The sequence below is a fragment of the Geotrypetes seraphini genome, chromosome 14 (assembly GCF_902459505.1).
Source record: "Geotrypetes seraphini chromosome 14, aGeoSer1.1, whole genome shotgun sequence".
NCBI lineage: Eukaryota > Metazoa > Chordata > Amphibia > Gymnophiona > Dermophiidae > Geotrypetes > Geotrypetes seraphini.
Window position 1 is genome coordinate 14,956,778 of NC_047097.1, and position 16,286 is coordinate 14,973,063.

At 42.4% G+C, this 16,286-nt stretch overlaps 1 protein-coding gene across 11 annotated transcripts in view; it reads right to left on the reverse strand.

Annotated features, from left to right (window-relative positions):
• The window catches only part of UNC13C (unc-13 homolog C), a 769,821-nt gene that overhangs the window by 274,966 nt on the left and 478,569 nt on the right, over positions 1–16,286 (reverse strand). For all 11 annotated transcript variants that reach the window (XM_033920485.1, XM_033920487.1, XM_033920488.1 and 8 more), the window contains one exon: positions 9,264–9,414. In XM_033920485.1, coding sequence (XP_033776376.1) covers positions 9,264–9,414 — 151 coding nt within the window. The remainder of the gene's footprint in view (positions 1–9,263; positions 9,415–16,286) is intronic.

Consider the following 16,286-nt stretch of genomic DNA (forward strand, 5'->3'; position numbering starts at 1 on the left):
AGCATCTTACATACTGCAGTGAGCAGTAGAACATTTTACTTAAAGTTTTTGCTTCGCCAGCTTTCTGGTATCTTTACATACAGTGGCGTACCTAGCATATGTGACACCCGGGGCCCATCATTTTTTGTCTCCCCCCCCAATCTGTATGAAAAACATGATTTTTAGTAACAATCCACACTTCGCAGTGTACCTAGGAAAAAGCAGCATCTTACATACTGCAGTGAGCAGTAGAACATCAATACACCCATTGTAAAACTAAACAAGCCAGACTAGTAGAGATCAACCCTGCATAGTCAATGCTAACAGAGAACCATGTCTTTCGAACAAACAGAACACAGAAAACACCTTTGCCTAGTATGGAATATGTACTAAAAAAAAAACCCCTCTCCTTTTTACAAAACTCCCCGCTTTGTACTTAAAAAAACCCAAACCAACCCAGTTAGCACTTCTTAATAACCCTCCCCCCTCTTCCCCCCCGCTTTGTACTTTTAAAAATAAACCAGTTAGTCCAGGCCCGGCATGTTCTCATCCTTCTCTCCTGGCCAGTCCAATGTCGCCTTTACCTTCTGTCAAGCTGAAAAACAGCCGGCCTCGGCAGTGATTCTGTGACATTATCCTCGGCTCCCCTTCCTGCTTTCAGTCTGGTGCGGTCCACCTGGGCGGAAAGGGGACGTTGCATCATTGAGAAAGACCAGGCAGACACGGAAAGCGGGAAGGGGTGTTACGGGCAACGTTGCTGAATCACTGCTGAGGCCGGCAGTTTTTTCAGCTTGACGGAAGGTAAAAGTGGCATCGGACTGGACAGGAGGAAAGGGTAAGAACAGGAGAGGAGAGAAGGATGAGAGCCTTGGGGCCAGGCCATGAGAAGGGAAAGTTCTCAGACCATGACTCCAAGGCCAGGAACACCTCCCTCATGCTTGCACCCGGGGCGGTGCGCCCCTCCCCACCCTTGGTACACCACTGTGGAGTTCTAATGATCTTAAAGAAATTATTTTACTTAATTGACCCTTCACTCCTGATCTACCACCTCCTCTACATATTTAACCATGCAAAAGCAGAATGATACTGCCTGCAGGAAAGGTTCACATACTATTGAACCACAGGACTGAATTTTTACGAGAGTTTCCCGTTCACTCCCTTCTCATGACATTTTTATTAAAGTGTACTTGGATGTCATGTGAAATTAAATGGCAAAAAGAAAACAAAAGAAAAAGCTGTAAAATGTTTTATCTAAGGAGCCTCTCTTATATCTTACTAAAGGGTGGATATGGAGCTCCATTTTTAATAATATGTAGAGAATGGAATTCAGGTGTCCAGGTCAGGATGGGCTCAATTCCAGTGGTATTTTTGAAAACGATCTACCATTGCAGAGCCTTTCTAAGGGGTCCTTTTACAAAGGTGCGTTAGGGCCTTAACGTGTGGAATGCGTGCGCTAACCGCTACCACCTCCTCTTGAGCAGGCGGTAGTTTTTTGGAGGCAGAAATAAACCATGTGAGATTCAGGCGAATGATGCTCTTAATCCCTTTTATAACCCTCGCCAAAACAAACTGTTTTAAAAAAAACCTAGGCATGCCTAAGCTGGTGTAAAACCCAACATGGAAATATTTCCCCATACATATATGTTCCCTTTGTAAAAGAGGGGAATGTACATGGAGATTAGGGACTCATTTATTAAGCGTGCTTATATCTAGGCTTAATGCATTATTATGCAGGATTTTACCTTGTGCTACCCCAAATTTAATGCTGCACCTTTTGTTTTCCTTCTATTTTTTTATTTATTACAGATCATGAATTAATGGTACCATTAGTGTACAGTACCTGCAGAGAGTTAACACGGGAGCAATTACTGCCAAATAGTGCATGATAAGTATTACACACAGCTGGCTAATGCTCCCAAGCTCATGCAACATGTGGTTTAACATGCATAAATAAGGAAACTACTGCAAAATTCCTTAATGCATTAACTACAGAGCTCCTTAGTCCTGCCTAAATAGTCATCTGGAAGTTTTACCCCCCCCACATTTCTCCCTTCCATATTTTGCCCCTGGATACTTTTCACCCCAGTAAATTTTGATCCAGTTATAGTAAAGTCACAGTGTGAAATTTTAATTTTCATTAAAAAAAGTCCAAAAATCTCAATTTAAAAATATGCGTAGTAAAAACAGAACGATCAAATAAAAAATCAAAACAACAAGACAAGCACAAAAGTCACAATGAGCTACAACTAGAATTCAAAACTGTAGGCAAAACCTCTGAGACAGTCAACCAAATTTAATTTTTCCAAATCTTGCACAATGTGTTTGATCCTTGAAATTGCAGCATATTTGTAGTTTCTGGCATTGATGGGATTTGCGGCTATGATTAGAGTGATTTCAAAATTGTGGAGTCCTTGCTGACATTTCAGGCAGTTGATGAACTGGTAAATGTTTGGAAAAAGGGTACCACACGTTTCTTGAAAGCTGCAGTGCCATCACATTTACCTGTTTTTGAAATGAATGGCTGACGATGTCCATGCCATCTGGGTATGTGAAAAATGGTTGTCTTGCAAGGGATGTGTTTGGACCAGATGAATCGATGGTGAAATTGTGAATGTCGTCAGTCCCCACAATCACGCAGCACATGCAGCAAGACCCAAAGTAGCCCAGCTTGTCAATGAAGTAACCACAAGGGCAAGGACAACACAGGAGATGCCACATCAGATCCTCACAGAAGTAATTTCAGCGGCCCACGTTGATGTCGGAGCACTTCTCCCAAGGAAAGATTCACTGAAGAGAATGATTCAATCAGCAAGACAACTTAGCAAAATCCCAAGGTTGTCTCAAACCATTGATCAACTTGTTATCCCACAGGAGTTCCAGGAGATCAATATCGATGGTGTCCAATAGCGGTTCCTTCTGCATGACTCAGGTAGGCTCTTGCTTATACTTTAAACAATTTAATAATGCATAATTATTGGGTTTTTTCACACATTTCACAAATTCAACATGATTTTTGTATTCTTGTTTTCATTTTTATTCAGGATATAGGCCCAAGCCTTGTTTGAGCAACTTTACACAATCTACACAGTCCACAGTAGCCTTGTTGTTCCAGTGATGTATGCCTCACTGCTGAACAAGACTCGTGCAACATAACAGAGGCTGCTACAAGAGTTGAAGAAAATGAAGCCTGGACTCCAGACAGAAAAACTGATGACAGAGTTTGAACAAGTTGCAATCTAAGTGTTTGATAACAAGTTCCCCAACATCGAGAAGACAGGTTTCTTCTTCCACCAATCACTGTCGGTTTAGTGGAAAGTTCAGAATGATGGTCTCAAAGAGCAATACCAATTTACCCGTTGGATCCGCATAATACCAGTCCTTGCCTTTCTCCCACCAGAGAATGTTGTGCAATCATTCAAAGAGCTGTTGGAAAATCCTGACTTTCTTCAAGAAGCACTACCCATTGCGAATTACTTCAAAAACACATATATTGGCCAAATGAATCACAGAGGACATCAAGCACTGTTGTTTCCAGTTCAACTTTGGAACGTGTATCAGCAAACACTGAGCAATCAACCTCAAACAAACTGATGTTGAAGGATGGCACTGCAACTTCCAAGAAATGTGTAGTATCCTTTTTCCAAACATTTACCAGTTCGTCAACTGCCTGAAACATCAGCAGACTCCACAATTTTGAAATCAATCAAATCATGGCTGGAAATCCCACCAATGCTAGGAACAAGTTGCAGTTTCATCAAGAATCAAATGCATTGTACAAGATTTATACAATCAAAATCTGGTTGACTATGCATATTTTTTGACTGTTGTGATTTTTTAATTACGATTTTTGGACTTTTAAATGAAAATTTCACTCTGTGGCTTTACTATAAATGGGTCAAAATTTTCTGGGATGAAAATTCGGGGGGGTGAAATGTGGAAGGGTGAACCATCCTGAGGCTGAAAGATGTGGGGGCAACGAAAAGAAACAGTTGAAACTGTGACTTCCAGTGACAAAACATAGGTGTTCAAAAATATATATGAGAGGAAAAAGGGTCTCAGAAACCTGCTCAGAAGCTGATGGAATACTACAAGATTCAAGAATGAGACTTATCAGTTCCAGATTTCAATCACTGATCCGATTAAAAAAATCTCTCATGCTAGTTTATTTTTTTTTAACACCTTTATTGAGTGATTATAAGTAACTAATTTTTCATAGGTTTTTCTCATATTGTTTCAAATGCACAAGAAATAATTTAAAGTGATAATAGCTGACTAATACAAAAAAAGAGCCAGCAAACTTATCTCAAAACATGGTTGCACCAGTCCAATCCCGACGGTGCCCGTTTCGCCAAACATAAATTGGTTTCTTCCAGGGATGCACTTAGAACTGGAAAAATCAGGATTGCCTCAAGAAAATGATTATGTTGTCAACTTGAACTTAACAGGCTAATTCTTCACTTTCTGTTAATGACGTCTGGAAGTCACAGTTTCAACTGAGCTTGGGCTACTTTGTGGCTTTCCAATCCATCTCACTCGATTAGCAGTGTTGGCAATGAAATGTGGAGAGGCAAAACATCTTAGGGGTGAAAGTATGGAGATGAAAAATACCCAGGAGCAAAATGTAGAGGGCGAAACATCCTAGGGGCAAAAGGTGTGGGGGTGAACATTCTGGGGGCGAAATATATCTGGGGCAAAATGTGGGTGGTGAAACTTCCTATAACTGCCTAAATGAAACCCAAACATCCACTTTTAATCTCCGAGTAGTGTGGATCTCCCCATCAATAGTAGTTTTCTAAATAGAAGTATATCCTATATAATAAAACCCTAGCCGTACATGTGCACTCTTAACTGCGTGCTTCCATGATCCGTAGGTCTGTGGCCGCAGGAGTGCGCATGCGCGAGTCCCCAGCCTCACTTCTTCCCAGCACCTACCTACACTCGCCGATAGGACTGGCCGCCAGCGCTGGACTCCCTGCTCTCCACAATATTCAGCTCCTCTCACCAGCTGCGCCAGCGTCGGAGAAGGCTTTCGACGCTGGCGGGAATCGAGAGGAGCCACGGTGACACCTCGCGGGGTGGGAAGGGAAGCGCCGACAAAACACTCCAGCCGCTACGTTCTTCACGGTCCCGACTCCAAACCTGCCGATTCCAGCAGTGTGTGCAGCACTCTACACACGCTGCTTCTGGGCCTTCTACTGCCCTGATTTGCTCTACTGCATCTCTGATGATGTCATCAGGGATGTGCCAGAGTAAATCAGGGCAGTAGAAGGCCCCGAAGCAGCGTGTGTAGAGTGCTGCATATGCTGCTGGAATCGGCAGGTTTGTCGGGACCGCGGGAAGGTAAGCGGGGGTAAGGGAAACGCTACTGCTGCACAGGGAAGTGGTGTGGGGGGAGGGAATGCTGCTGCACAGGGAAGTAGGGGGGGTTCGAAATGCTGCTGTACAGGGAAGTAGGGTGGGGGCAAATGCTGCTGCACAGGGACATGGAGGGGGAGGGAATGCTGCTGTGGCTGCTGCACAGGGAAGTGGGGGGAAAGAAAGACAGACAGTGGGAGGAAGGCAGACAGAAAGAAAAGAAGAAAGACACAGGGGCAGGGAGAGACACAGAAAGACAGACAGACAAAGGGGGCCAGGGAGAGAGAAAGACAGGGGGAGGGAGAGAGAGACAGAAATAAAGAAAGACAGACAGACATATATTCTAGCACCCGTTAATGTAACGGGCTAAAATACTAGTCTAAAATAATTACCTTAAACACTTAGGTGCCCTTTTTCTAAGCTGCATTAAGCACTAACATACCCCTAATGCTTAAAATGGTGCACCTTGGGACACGTTCAGGTGTCCTATGGTAAGTGCCAAATCAGCATGCACAAACCACGCATTAAAAAATATTTTTCGATGGTATGTGTCAGGAGGCAGTGTGGCCCAGATTCTATAAATGGCACGCAAAGTTAGGTGCCTGGATCGACATGCCTAGCCAATCGAGGCACTCAACTTAATTTTTTTTTTAATTAGCTTAATTGATATTATTAATGAGCAATAATGAGCTCATAACTGGTAAAAATTAAAATTAATTGGGTGGGAAGTGCCTACCAGAAAGTGGACGTGGTTAGCGGCAGATAGTGGACAGATCTTGAGTGTGTTTTGCATCTAGGCACCTAAATTGGACTTGGGTACCAGTATTTAGGCTACAAAGACCCCGGCATAAATAGGGGGCACCTAAGATTTTGATGCCTACAAGTTCATAAGTCCAATTTAGGCACCACTAAGTGCAGTTCTATAAATGGTGCCCAACTGAAAGTTGACAAGTGCTAAATGCCGCGTTTTTCGGTGTCTATATTGTAGGCACTGTTATAGAATCAGACCCTGAGTGGACATTCATATGAACATAAGAATTGCCGCTGCTGGGTCAGACCAGTGGTCCATCGTGCCCAGCAGTCTGCTCATGCAGCGACCCCTAGGTCAAAGACTAGCGCTCCAACCGAGACCAGCCCTACCTGCGTAAGTTCCGGTTCAGCAGGAACCTGTTCAACTTTGTCTTGAATCCCTGGAGGGTGTTCTCCCCTATAACAGACTCCAGAAGAGCGTTCCAGTTCTCTACCACTCTCTGGGTGAAGAACTTCCTTACGTTTGTACGAAATCTATCCCCTTTTAACTGTAGAGAGTGCCCTCTCATTCTCCCTACCTTGCTATCTAGTTAGCACAGCCACATTATGGCATCCTAATGGGATAGCGCACAGGTAGTGCATGAGCCCTTACCGCCTACAAAATGGGTGGCAGTAAGTTCATATGCGGTAATTTTTTTATGGTTCCATGCTAATGGCTACATTAACACATGCATGAAAATAGGTTTCAATAACACAACTAGAGTGTTTTAATTTAATTGAGAGGAAAAGATCTCAGATGCCTACGCTGAATAAGAATAGAGATTCAAATAGCATTAGCAGGTCAGGCTATCTTTCATCGATCATAAAAACCTCTCAAATAATAAATATGATATATGATAAACTCTTAAAAGTGTTAATAACTGTCTTAAATAACTTTTAAATAAGCATTAAATCAGTGCACTTATCTTAGTTCTAGTCTCTACTATAAATCACAGAGGAACATATTCAATAAAAGACCTTACATTAATAAGTTAAATTTTGTGAAGAGCTCAGACCTTCCACCAATGTGCTCAATAGGTTCGAACATTGGTAGTTATCAGGACCATCACAGCACTTTTTAAATCCCATACTGCCAAAAAAGCCTCAATACATAAAGCAAATATCTACTTATCTGTTTCTTGTTCTTATTTTTATGAACTTGATTCTTTCAGCCACTGCACCCATTGGTCGGTTTGGTTTGTAAAATCAGGTGCTCATCGATGAGCCCCTTGTGAACTAAATCAAATAAAAAATAAATTGAAAAAATGCATCCCATCTACACCAACCCCTCAACCCGGGTTTCGCACCACTTCGTCAGGAGGGGTAAACATAAAACAATTCAAAACCCAAATTTTTAATACTTTATAGCATTCGCTTCCATGAAATAATCTTTTCACTAAATACTTTTAATTATTTTACTATAATACCTGTAAAATAATTAAAAGTAGTGAAAAGATTATTTCATGGAAGCGAATGCTATAAAGTATTAAAAATTTGGGTTTTGAATTGTTTTATGTTTACCCCTCCTGACAAAGTAGTGCAAAACCTGGGTCGAGGGGTTAGTGTAGATGGGATGCATTTTTTCAATTTATTTTTAATTTGATTTAGTTCACAAGGGGCTCAACAATGAGCAGCTGAATTTACGAACCAAACCCACCAGCGAGTGCAGTGGCTGAAAGAATCAAGATCATAAAAATAAGAACAAGAAACAGATAAGTAGATATTTCAAGTTTCAAGTGTATTATAAATTTGATTGATCGCTTATTCAAAATTCTAAAGTGATGAACATATCAGTAAAATTACAAAATTAAGGGGGCAACAAAACAAACAGAGACCTAAACCTTACAAAACATATTGAAGACTAACTTCACAAACATAATAAAACACGAAGAAAGGATGGGAAAAGAAATACAAATTGATTGATAGAAGAGAAGACAATTATGGTATAAAAACAATAGGAAGGGAAATAACAATGAACCTCAGAAGTTATGGGATTAGAATGAAACTCCTAGTCAAGCTTTCTAATTATTAAATGCTTCTTTAAAAAGAAAGCTTTTTAGTTTGCTCTTAAATTTATCCAAATTGTTTTCTTCCCTTAAGTAAATAGGGAGGGAATTCCATATTTGCTTTATGTATTTAGACTTTCTGGCGGTATGGGACTTAAAAAGTGCTGTGATGGTCCATTGTTCGAACCTATTGAGCCCATTGGTGGAAGGTCTGAGCACTTCACAAAATTTAATTTATTAATGCAGGGTTTTTTTTAAATGAATATGTTTCTTTGTGATTTATAGTTGGTTGTTAAATTCTTGGGCACAGAGATATTATATTATTTACACTCCCTAACTGAGACAGTTTGATTACATTAACAGATGGCCATTAACACACAAAGCAGAAAAAAAGACCATTTTTATTGCAGCAGTAAAAACGGCCTTATCCATATAAGGGCCTCTTTTTACTGCAACTTAGTAAAAGTAATAATAATAATAATAACTTTATTCTTATATACCGCCAACAATCTTGCGACTTCTAGGCAGTTTACAATGAAGATAAATTGCACAGACATCGAATTACAGAGTGTAACGGTGAATATCTGATAGTAGCAACAATAAAAATAATAACAACAGTTTATATATTGCAGGACCGTGAAGTTCCATGCAGTTTACGATGAATTAGAAAAATTCCAGAAAAATTCCATAAAAGTACCCCTCTAACTCAGGACCAAAGCAAGCTCTGTGCAACTGGTGAGACCACAGAGGGCACAAGGGAAGTCGTCCATTGGCTTTCCTTGCTCTGACATCACCAAAGTGGGCAGGGCAGGCGTGCATTGCATCTGTTGGGGCCACCCAGGGCGCATTGGGCACTTGTTATGTTCCTGCCTCAACTAGCCCTGCATTCTGTGAAATAATAGTGAAAAAACTCTTCCAAATGTATCACCTGCTCACTGAACTGTAAACTGCTCTAACAGAGCTGATAAACACATTCAAACAGAGTGACAGCAAGGGTACAGAGATCCTTATTGAACACTCACAAAAGGAAGTTTCAACACCACAGAAAACGTGTGTACCTCCCCTAGTATGAAATTCTGGCATGAGTAAAGTAAGTCCAGCAGTGCTCGAATAATAAAATACTGTAGAACTTACGCCAAAGTTTGTAGCAGCAAAACGGTCTGAGGCAGATACATTTGTTGCGGCTGTTGTGTGAGCATAAAAAGCGTTTATGTTGGCCAGCAGGGTACTCATAACCGCAGGGACCCCAGGGCACATATATTTAGATGACAGACATGAAAAATGCCTACAACACAAACAAATTAAACACCATTAAACACAAGAGTTTGTTATCAATACATTACAGAGAAGGACGGCCCCTAGGGGCTCATACAGAAAAGTGTTAACACCACTCTAAGGGCTGAGCCCTGGTGTCCACGTTTTCATATTTACTGAATAGCATATGAGATTCCACTGGGGAAAACGTGAGTTGCAGGGAAGGCCACATCTCCCAAACTGATTTAATAGGATGCATAAATAAAGAGCAACAGAGCAGCAAAAAGAGGGTGGAGGCACACAGCACAGAGACAGAGTCAACAAGAGCATCAAAGGCTGTCAAGCATGGGATAATCAAGAGCACATTTTGAGGATGCCGACTCACCGTGCTGTGCTTTGAATATCTAACACTGTATGCAATGAAGAAACTTTCTTTTAAGGCCATTCCCCAGATATTCAGCCTGCAGCATTGCAATCAACATTTTTATGAATATTGACCACCATGGGCAGAGTTGTGCCTGGTTCAATACCGGCTTTGAATACCTGGGCTTAGCCAGCCACCAGATGTTATCTGGGTGTCAGCTGATATCTTATGCTAGTCCTAGAAATCTGTACAAGTTAGGGTGCCTAGTTGTGTGGTCCAACTTGTCCAGGTACTTAGCTGAGCACCAGCACTCAGTATTCTGTAGCTGGTGTCCAGATAGCATCCAGGACTGCAAATTCTGACCCAGGATTGCTTCGGCACTACCCAAATAGCAAAGAATCCCATTTGATTCCATGGGCTTCTTAATATTCAGCTTGCACTAAATCTATTAGTGCACATTAATAAAAGGAGTCCTTTGACTTTTAATTAACAACACTCTGGATCGTTTTTATGAGTTCAGATAAAATCAGCTGACTCCTGACGTAAGCTTTGATGTCACAACACAGCCCATCAAAAAAATGGCAAAGATCTAAATAACGTGGGTGTAGCCTTGGTCACTCGAACTTGAATCAAAAATCCAATGTATAAGACCCCGGCTAGAGACACAGTGCCCTGTGCTTTAACAGCACGTGTATTGTGCGAAACATGCATGTCGGGTTCCACTCCCGGATATTGGCTGTTAACCAAAGCTAAGTACAGATTTATCTGAATGGCACTTTAAAGCAAATAAGACATATATACACATTTTTTAACAGTTTTTGATTTATAAAAAAATCTCTTGAGCATAGTTTTATGGGCAGCTGATGATGAGTTCCCACATAATTCTCCCCGCATTGAAACATTGAACTAGCGGCGGAGTGGTGGGGCTGAGGCTACCTTCTAGAGGAATAAAGCACAGGGCACTGTGTCTCTAGCCGGGGTCTTATACATTGGATTTTGATACAACACAGCCCATGTCATGTCCATCAATAAAGGACTCTTGATAATCACACACTTCCAAGTTCCATGTTTATTCAGCACTTGTTATACCGTTCATCTAATATAATAAAACTCTAAACGTGCATGTTCACTCTTACCTGCATGCTTCCATTTTCCGTGAGCTGTAGGTTCCCGCAGGTAGGAGTGCGCATAAGCGCTTGGCTGTGGCAGTGGCCGGTTGACAGAGGCAGCAAACATGCGCAACTCCCCCTCCCACCCTCACTTACCCACCCACCGCCAGAGAAACATCGCTATAGCTGCCCGCATTGGACCGCAAGGAGGTCATTGGGAGTGCTGGCGGTGGTCACGTGAACAGAATTGGCGGTCTAGACCTCCATCCAGGAAAAACGGCACTACCGGTAGAAGTTTATTTTTAAGATTAAAGGTGCTGCAGCGGCTCCTCTCACGAGCCGCACCTGCGTTGGAGAAGGCTTCTGACGCAGGCAGCGATCCTGAAGGAGCTGCGGCGGCACCTTTAAACTTAAAAATAAACTTCTACCGGTAGTGCCGTTTTACCTGCTGTGCCCTCTCTTTCAATGAATGAAGCATTGCGGCAATGAACAATTTTGATGAAGCAACCAATCAGTGTGTCTAATCTGGAGGAGGGAGATCTCCTTGACCACAGTGAGTGCGATGGTAGGCCAGACCGGAAGGGAAGGGGGGGGGGTTTGGGGGAAATGCTGCTGCACAGGGACCTGGAGGGGAAGGTAAATACCGCTGCTGCTGATGCTCAGAGAAGTGGACGGGGAGGGAAATACTGATTCTATTGCTGCACAGGGAAGTGGGGTCGGGGGAGGGAAATGCTGCTGCACAGGGAAATGGAAGGGGAGGGAATGCTGCTGCTGCACAGGGAAGTGGGGTGGGGGAGGTAAATGCTGCTGCACAGGGAAATGTAGGGGGAGGGAATGCTGCTGCTGCACAAGAAAGTGGGGTGGGGGAAAATGCTGCTGCACAGGGAAATGGAAGGGGAGGGAATGTTACATAGGGAGCAGGGAGAGAGACATAGATAGAAAGAAAGACAGACAGACAGCGGGAGGGAGGGAGACAGAAAGAAAGGAAGAAAGACACAGGGGCAGGAAGAGGGACAGAAAGACAGATAGAGAAAGGGGGCCAGGGAGAGAGAAATACAGCAGGAGGTAGAGAGACAGAAAGAAAGAAAGACAGACAGACATCTGTTCTAGCACCCGTTAATGTAACGGGCTTAAAGACTAGTCAAGGAATATTTTAACAGTCTTTGGTGCTCTTTTTGATTCTGTCTAAATAAAAAGCTCCTTTGGACCCTGTTTTGAGCTCCAGATTTACGAGCTGTTTTAAAGCAGGCACAATCAAGTTGAATTGCATTGGGCCTGGTATTTAAAAGGATTTAACCAGGCAGGAGCTTCTCCCGCCCAATTCAATTAAGTTGGCTGCTCCAAACCCAGATATTCAGTGGCACTTATTTATTTAAACTTTTTTATTCCGCTTAAATCTAAGCAGATTACAAATAAAAACAAACATATCAAATAATTCACAAATTTAACAGACTGTTAGCTGCAGTAATGTTACTTAAACAAAATGCACAATGCATCATATCCATTACAAGCTATTAGCTGCCAAGACCTCATTTCAATCATAAGAGAACATCTATCTAAAACCCTGAAAGTGGGTCTTCAACAATTTTTTTAAATGACATCTTAACTCAAGAGTAATGTTAGGAAATTCTTCTTTACGGAGAGGGTGGTTGATGCCTGGAATTTGCTCCCGAGGGAGGTGATGGAGAGGAAAATAATGACAGAGTCTAAAAAAAAAAGCATGGGATGAAACCAGAGGATCTCTAATCAGAAAATAATGGTATAATGGGCAGACTTCCAGGGTCTGTGTCCTGTATATGGCCATTAAGTTAAGGATGGGCTGGGGGAGGGCTTCGATGGCTGGGATGGTTTAGATGGGCTGAAGTGAGCTTTGATGGAGACTCCAATAGATAGAACCTAAGCACAGTACTGGGCAGAACTCTGGGTTTCTAGCCCAGAAATATCTAAGAAAAAGAGCAATTCAAATTAAGTTATTAATTTATAGAGAGTGCATGGTTGGGCAAACTGGATGGACCATTTGAATCTGCCATCATTTACTATGCTACTATGCTACACAGCTTCAAAGAACCTGGTAGAACATTCCATATCTGTGGAACGGCTACAGAAATAGCCGCAGACGATGTTTTCATATGACATACCCCACTTACTGATTCCATGGTTAATCTCGTTGCTATATGTGATCGTATATTTCAGGTTGGAATGTATTTCTTCATAATTTGTACCAAATCGCGTGGCACTTCCGCATAAACCATTTGGTGGATAATAATGAGGATTTTATATTCAAACTGTTGTGACACTGGTAGCCAACGTAATTGATCTGAATATCTCAACAGATCACTGGAGTGCTTTTCAGGTAGTGCTGGACAGTTGTGTAGCAAGGGTAGGAGGTGTCCAGGGTGCTGGCACTCTTTCCCCTTCCCCACCCCCCATGCCACATTCACGCCAACCTTTCCCCCATATCTCTTTAAATCTTCGCCAGCGCAAGCAGCTTCTCTGACCTGCTGCTTGTGCTGGCTTTCCCTCAGACATCACTTCCTGGCCCCGTGACGTGGACATGCCGCTCATGTTGGAGAAGTCAAAAAGGAATGGGGAAAGGGAAGGGGGGGCACACATGGTGAGGGTCATGGAAGAGGGCGAGGAGGGGGGTCGCCATCACCCCAGGCACCGCTCACCCATACTATGCTACTGCGTATACCAACTATTAAACCAGATATAAATCCTTGCATGCAAGTTGGGCATGCATTCATGGTATTTTATAATACTGTACACAATTTCCCAGAACACTCCTGACCACCCCATGCCCCCCCATGGGAAAACTCCCTTTGCATTTGAGTGCTATCCTGTATTTCTGCCCTGATCTGCCATTTGAGCTCCATTTCAGTGCCCTACATCCATTGGTATTCATTTCCACATCAAAAATTGGGAACGAAATTTGCGCAAATAACAGAAGTATAACGATGCTTTAGTTCATTAGCACCTAATGCAGCTTGAAAGCCTAACCTTTTTTTTTTTTTTAAATCAGGTTAAATCTGTAGTCACTGTGATTTTGTATGCATAAATTTTAGCAGGTCAGTAGGAGGAATTCTTAACTAAATGGATTTATAGTCAAAAGATAATCTTAGTCATGTAAATCTACTAGATCAGGGGTAGGGAACTCCGGTCCTCGAGAGCCGTATTCCAGTCGGGTTTTCAGGATTTACCCAATAAATATGCATGAGATCTATTTGCATGCACTGCTTTCAATGCATATTCATTGGGGAAATCCTGAAAACCCGACTCTCGAGGACCGGAGTTCCCTACCCCTGTACTAGATGAACAAAATCACCATTGATCAGAAATGGAAATTGATAAGAATGCATCACAGGATGTTACTGAAGGCAGAGAGCTTAATAAATCCAAAGCAATGGCTTGTTTTTGTGTGGTTTTCCCTTAGACATTTTGGCTCTGTTTCTATAAATGGTGCCTACCGATAGGCACCTAGATCGGGGACACCTACTAATGTAGGTGCCTAATTTAATTTATTAAATTCGTTCAATCGGTGCTGCTAATTGAACAATACCATTATAAAACAATTAATATATGCTTTTAAAAATTGTCACCCAATGGCATAGTAAGGGAGAGCGGTCCATCCCAGGCACCCATCCTCCTCTCTGCTCCCTGATCCTTCCTGACCCCCCTGCCACTCGCATGCACCCTTTCCCTTCCTTTGTACCTCTTTAATTTTCCCTGCCCGAACAGCATTGCGGCCTACATTAGTGCCGCCTCTCTCTGACATCACTTCCGGGCCCTGTTCCTAGGAAGTGATGGCAGAGGGATAGCCAATAAAATGCCAGCAGCAAGTTCCTAATGTTGCATCAGAGGAGAAGCTTCTGCCCACACACGCACGTGACTGCATGAACACTCCGGCGGCTTTTAACAAGTCTGAAACCTTAAAACGCGCCGAGAAGGTAAGGGAGGAGGGGGGACCATGCGAGGGGTGCCGAAGGGCAGTGAGGTGGCGAGAGGGAAGGGTGAATGTGACGGGTACGGGGTGGTGAAGGGGACGGTGGGGATGGGGCGGTGAAGGGGACGGTGGTTCGGTGACAGGGCAGTGATTGGGACAGAATTTTTTCCCCCGTGTCATTCTCTAGTTCTGGGTATAATACTGGACCAGAGTTTGACTATGAAGGACCAGGTGGACTCTTTAGTTAGAAAGGGTTTCTTTACTCTTTGGAAGCTTCGGTCCATTAGAGCATATTTTGATGTTTCATCATTTAGAATTTTGGTACAATCTCTTATATTAAGTCAACTTAATTACTGCAATATTGCCTAGAAACATAGAGTATGACGGCAGAAAAGGGCCATCGGCCCAACAAGTCTGCCCACTCGAAGAACCCTCTCCCTAAGCACTTCCTCGAAGTGAACCCACATGTATAGAAACATAGAGTATGACAGCAGAAAAGGGCATCAGCCCAACAATTAGCAATTTCTCAGAAGAATATGCAACGATTGCAAATGGTGCAAAATGCGGCGGTCAGGTTAATTTTCAGATTGAATAAATACGATCATGTAACACCTTCCTATCGAGTGCTGCACTGGTTGCCGATGGAGGCGCGTGTGAAGTTTAAGTTTGGTTCTTTTTGTTTTAAGGTTTTATTTGGTGTAGCTCCTCAATACATAATTGAGCTTTTTTTCTTTTGCAACCAACAAACATAAGAGAAGCTCACACCTGAATTTTGTTTTTCCGCCGGTTAGAGGATGTAAACTTAAACATCATTAATATATTTTTTTCATATGGGGCAAAGATCTAGAACAATTGTTTCTGCTTACTGATACTTATGGGGAATTTAGGAGACATCTAAAAGCATATCTGTTTTTGAAGTACTTAGGTAGCTGATTTGTAGAATTTTATCATACAATAATCAGATCTTTTTAGGGTTTTTTAGTTATTGTTTTTTACCTTTTTAGCTTTATTCAATTTGTTGTATTTTTAAGTATTGTTAACGGCATAGAACTTTACGGCCTTGTGGTATATAAACTGTTATTATTGTTATGACCACCCGAAAGGCAGGTATGGGCAGAGTTTGGGTGTGGACAGAGTTAGGTACCAGTAGTAACCATTATCTCTTCCTCTCTCTGAGAGAGAGCATTATTAGTGTGTGCTCTTTTGAAAGAGTGTGCCTTATTCACATAATTGGCTGGTTTGTATAAATGGTACTCATAAACGGGCACCATGCTACGTTCAGTTCTATAAAGGGCATGGGCCTTTATAGGATCACACCTAACTTAAACCTGCTAAAACCTGGTGTAAATGCGGGCGCCTAAGTAAGAATGCACACAACTTTTTGGAACGCTCCTGACATGGAACTTGGTGTTACAGAATAGTGGGCAACTGGATGCACAATGGAAATCTCAACTGGTGCCAATTAATGTAAATTGATTGCTAGCATT